The sequence below is a fragment of the Apis dorsata genome, unplaced genomic scaffold (assembly GCF_000469605.1).
Source record: "Apis dorsata unplaced genomic scaffold, Apis dorsata 1.3 scaffold_56, whole genome shotgun sequence".
Taxonomy (NCBI): Eukaryota; Metazoa; Arthropoda; class Insecta; order Hymenoptera; family Apidae; genus Apis; species Apis dorsata.
Window position 1 is genome coordinate 942,386 of NW_006263356.1, and position 5,028 is coordinate 947,413.

General features: G+C 21.0%; 3 protein-coding genes across 5 annotated transcripts in view; 1 reads left to right on the forward strand and 2 right to left on the reverse strand.

The window, feature by feature from the left end:
- LOC102677734 (myosin heavy chain, clone 203-like) overlaps positions 1-530 on the reverse strand; it is an 8,674-nt gene extending 8,144 nt beyond the window's left edge. For both annotated transcript variants that reach the window (XM_031515112.1, XM_031515111.1), the window contains exon 1: positions 230-530. The gene's annotated coding sequence lies outside the window, so the exon portion shown is untranslated. The remainder of the gene's footprint in view (positions 1-229) is intronic.
- Positions 531-990: 460 nt separating this feature from the next.
- Positions 991-3,346, forward strand: LOC102675211 (tumor suppressor candidate 3). 2 transcript variants are annotated; one of them, XM_006609475.2, is made up of 8 exons: positions 991-1,198; positions 1,448-1,626; positions 1,793-1,910; positions 1,977-2,117; positions 2,185-2,325; positions 2,429-2,579; positions 2,781-2,946; positions 3,142-3,346. In XM_006609475.2, exons 1-8 carry the CDS (start codon positions 1,109-1,111, stop codon positions 3,155-3,157), a joined length of 1,002 nt encoding a protein of 333 aa, XP_006609538.1. In that variant the 5' UTR covers positions 991-1,108; the 3' UTR covers positions 3,158-3,346. The 2 variants fall into 2 exon arrangements, with proteins under 2 accessions (XP_006609538.1, XP_031370979.1); XM_031515119.1 differs by having other exon boundaries at positions 3,118-3,246.
- A 277-nt stretch (positions 3,347-3,623) lies between these two features.
- Positions 3,624-4,768, reverse strand: LOC102677874 (polyprenol reductase). Its single transcript, XM_031515140.1, has 4 exons — positions 4,665-4,768; positions 4,430-4,578; positions 4,142-4,330; positions 3,624-3,670 (listed from the first exon to the last, which is right to left on the reverse strand). Exons 1-4 carry the CDS (start codon positions 4,766-4,768, stop codon positions 3,624-3,626), a joined length of 489 nt encoding a protein of 162 aa, XP_031371000.1.
- Positions 4,769-5,028: the final 260 nt, after the last annotated feature.

Consider the following 5,028-nt stretch of genomic DNA (forward strand, 5'->3'; position numbering starts at 1 on the left):
TAAAAAATTATTGTATTGTATAATCTACTTCCCGCCAAATATTCTGTATAAAAATTACTGGAACTTTAATAATTTCATAATTTTAAAATCAAACAAATTATAAAAATAATATTATTATAATATTATTATAATTTATAATTATAATATAAGTATAACAATAGTATTTAAAGTATACTATGCATATCAAACACACACCAAAAAAAAGCAATGAATATATATATTTACTTACTTTCAAATTCATTAAATCTTTGGATTCTAGCTTTCGAAAATGACATTATTAAATGTTTTTCACGTATTTAAACAACAATAAATAAGAAAAAATACACAAATAAAATAACTTTAATAGTTAACGCTTTTAACGGATTTTAATTTAGAGAGAACACGGTGACGACAATCACTATACGTCCGTCCCCTTTGAACTATAACGCTCGTGTGTAAGGGGAAAATTGTTACCTCACTTTCTAGTTAAATCCAAACATTTCTCCATGCGGAATTCTCCACCGGTTTTTCTGATTTGAAATGACGGTTACACAAATGGAACAATAACAGAATGACGAATCACAAGCAAAGATTGCGCAAGCAACCAATCCGGTAAAAGATACGTTTCTGTTTTAAATTAGTGACGTACCAAAGAATTAGATTACCACATATTTAAAATATTATATATATAATTAGAAATTATTTTTTATAAAAAAATAAATCATAAAATATGACATTATTAATAAAAACCTAAGATTTTAGATATTTAATATATTTAAAAAAATGTAAATATTAAATTATAATTTTATATTATGATATTGAATCTAATATAATAAAAAAATTTTTTCGATACGCTCCTGTAGACATTAGAATCATAATGTTTATAATATTAAAATATATGTTTAATAAATTATATTTAAAAAATTTTTGAATAACATAAATAACAAATTTTGTAATACTTTTTATTATTTATTCAATATTATAAAACCTGTTGAAAATATTCTCATGTTTAACTCAAAACATTCTCACGTCAAATGCCACGTTGTATCAAATAGACCAATAAGCTTCCTACGTTATCTGTATGATTGTACCGTGTTTGCGGTAAAAAATTACTCGTAACTTTATAATAATGTTCACAATGGATTATAAAAAATTTATTATATTGTTGGGAATAATTTTAAGTTTAAGTTATGTCTGTTGCCAATATAGGATGAAAAATGTGAGAATTTAATCAATTTGTTATAACTGTCATACATGTTGAAATGTCAATTAAATTTTCAATTTCACTTCTATTTCACTTATTTTAAAATTTATTAATAAAATAATTACAATAAACATTATTGTTGATAACTTTAAATAATTTTGTATAATATATAATTTTTCAAGATAAAAAAAATTTATTTAACCTAGCAATTAACCTAAAAGTCAATTCAATTTTTTTATGTTTAAATATGATGATATATTTCAGACTCAAGGATCATCGTTATCGGATAGAGTACAGCAATTAACAGAATTGTCTCTTACAAGACCTGTAATTAAATTTAATGGTGCAAAATTTAAGGAATATATCAAAACTACTCCAAGAAATTATTCCGTTATTGTAATGTTTACTGCTATGGCACCTCAAAGACAATGTCATATATGCAGGTAAATTTAATTATTATATATTTTATTATAAATTTAATTATTATATATTTTCAAATTTTGTTATATTCAATATTAATTAATATTTTATTAATTAATTATTATTATTATTAATTATAATTATTATTATTTTGTAATTAATTATTTTGTTATATTTATATTTTTTTAGACATGCAAATGATGAATTTGTAATAGTAGCAAATTCATTCAGATACTTACAATCTCATTCAAAAAAATTATTCTTTGCATCTGTAGATTTTGATGAAGGATCAGATGTATTTCAAATGGTATGTAAAACATTATATAATTATATACATATTTCTATAGTTTCATTTGAATAATGTTTATAATAGATGAGATTAAATGCTGCACCAGTATATATGCATTTTCCACCAAAAGGTAAACCAAAACCTGCAGATACTATGGACATTCAAAGAGTAGGATTTGGAGCAGAAGCTATTGCAAAATGGATATCTGAACGTACTGATATTCAGGTATTTATGCAAATGAATATTTATTATTATAATATTTATTTATTTAAATACTATTTTCAAAATATAGATCAGAGTATTTAGACCACCAAATTATTCTGGAACAGTAGCAATAGTAATGTTACTAATTCTTATTGGTGGATTTTTATATCTAAGGCGCAATAATTTGGATTTCATTTATAATAAAACAATTTGGGGACTTAGTGCATTGGTAATAATCATGATATAAATATACATATTTAAATAAAATTTTACTTCATAATAATAATATATATATAACAATAATAATAATTTTTAAATATTATTTAAAATAGTTCTTTACACTTACAATGATATCTGGACAAATGTGGAATCATATTAGAGGTCCACCATTTATACATAGATCATCCAGTGGAAATGTAGCTTATATACATGCTTCTTCTCAAGGACAATTTATTTTAGAAACATACATTGTTATGGTTTTAAGTATCCTTTTTTATTAAAATATATAAATAATAACTTATAAAAGTTTTAACTCTTTTTCATAATTTCATAAACAAATATATCATGTTTTTCATTATTAAAAAACTAATCTTAGAACTATAATATATTTTTAATTAGATTTATTATTATTGATTTTTTTAAGTTGATATTTTTTTAATGTTTTTCTTAATAAAGAGCAATTAGATGGAGCAGTAGTATTAGGTATGATTTTAATGATCGAAGCTGCTTCACGTAAAGGTGATGTAAAAAAGCGACGAATATTCGCAACGATAGGTGCTGGATTGGTCGCTATCTTTTTTAGTCTATTATTATCGATATTTAGGAATAAAGCACAAGGCTATCCTTATAGGTAAAACAAAAATTTTTTTAAATTATATTTTTTTAATTAATAACGTATTATTTTTATAATGGAGTATGTTAATATATTTATAAAAATGTTTATTTTTATGATATATATAAATATATCAACACACTCCATTTTTTATATTCTTCTAAGAATTAATTTTATTTCGTATCCCAGAGAGGAATAATTAATATGTTTCAGCTTATTGTTCAAGTAAAAGGATAAGTATAAGAAGTTATTATTTGTATATATTGAAAGGAAATCTTTCAACTTGCCTGGCAAGATTAAAAATTAAACTACATATAATAAAAAAAATACTTTACATTTAATTATTGTTAAAGTGTTGTATTATAATCAATTTACATTTGTTTATATGTAATGTAAAATAAATTAATATTTAAAGTCACATATTCTTTTCCATAATTTTTTAAAAATATTACAAAAATACTTATATTATTAAAATACAAACTCTTTATTCCAGTATTCCAGTAATACAACTCTTTATGGTTTAATTAAATATATACAAACATTATTTAAAATTATAATTATAATAAATTATAATTATTTATTATATGTTTTAATAATATCATTATGATTTTTATAATAATATTGTATAATATTAAAAATTTTATATTACTTAAAAAATAAAAGGAATTAAAATTTTTCGAGATTTTGGATAATTTTTAAATGTTTGCATGTACCATTGATGAGTCATTATCGCAGTCCATGTCTAAAATGAAAAAATTTATTATTTCAATTTAATAATAATAATATTATTTCAACTTAATAATAATAATATTATTTCAATTAAATAATAATAAATATATAATACTAATATGATATACCTGATTGCATAAGACCCAAATTGTAACATAATGAAATGTAGAACTTTGCCACAAAATTATAGAAAGTGTTATATAAATAATTATCTCTGTAATTTGTAATGCACCTGATATATATTCAAATAGACCATCATGTGGTATTTTATATACTGTAGAATTAATCTTTCCATCTTTATTTTTTCGTAATTTACGAAGAATAAAATTTGACTTAAGTTGTGCATATGTTGATAATATAAAAATAGTTAAACATAATAAATGAAAATATGTAATTTTATTCCAAGAAAAATTTCCTTTTGAACCTAATATGATTCAAATAATTAATCAATTAAATATGAAAGTATAAATATATTTGTATATACCTTCAACAAAACCCTCAGATTCACTTATAATACATATTAAGGTTCCTATATAATGATAAAATCCAACTATATAATGAAGCACATTCATTTTCTTATCACTGAAGATGTTTACATAATATGTTTCATATAATCGTTTCCAACAATGAAAAGTTAAAAGTAGAATTGCTATAAATGTACTTTCTGATGATACTAAAAATGTTTATTAACTAAATGTTTATAATAAATTAATATTATATAATTCAAATTTATTAATTTAAATATAAAATTTAATAGTTTTTAAGTATTTACCTAGTGGTTGTCTAAATGATCCCAGACACATATCCAATATCCACACAATATTTTTGGAGATGTTATACTCCCATAAATATATACAAATAACCAAGTATAGTACATAACTTGAAGCTGGTGCAGCAAAAATGTAAAAATGTTTAAACCATCTAAAACATTATAGATTATTTTTGTTTATTTATAATATATTAATAAATTAATATTATATAATTATAATTTTAATATTATTACTCACTTTCTAGGTACTTCTGTTTTTGCAACTATTGGCTCATAAATATTAATAGAATATTTACCATAACGATAAGTACGAGTTAAAAAAATAGGTAAATAGGATTCCATGTAATAGATTAGTAGTCCAACAATACCCGTGAATATCGTACAAAAAATAAATAAAATACGTATAATATTTATTTGCATCTTATATCGATCTTTACTGAAGATGTATATATAAAATTATTTTTATTTCCACTTTTGTTAAACTACTGTAACAAAACATGTTATTACATAGTTAAAGTATATATAAAGTATATTATCATGAATTTTAAAAATATTAAGGAAAAATATCTTAAAAATAATACATATATATATATATATATATA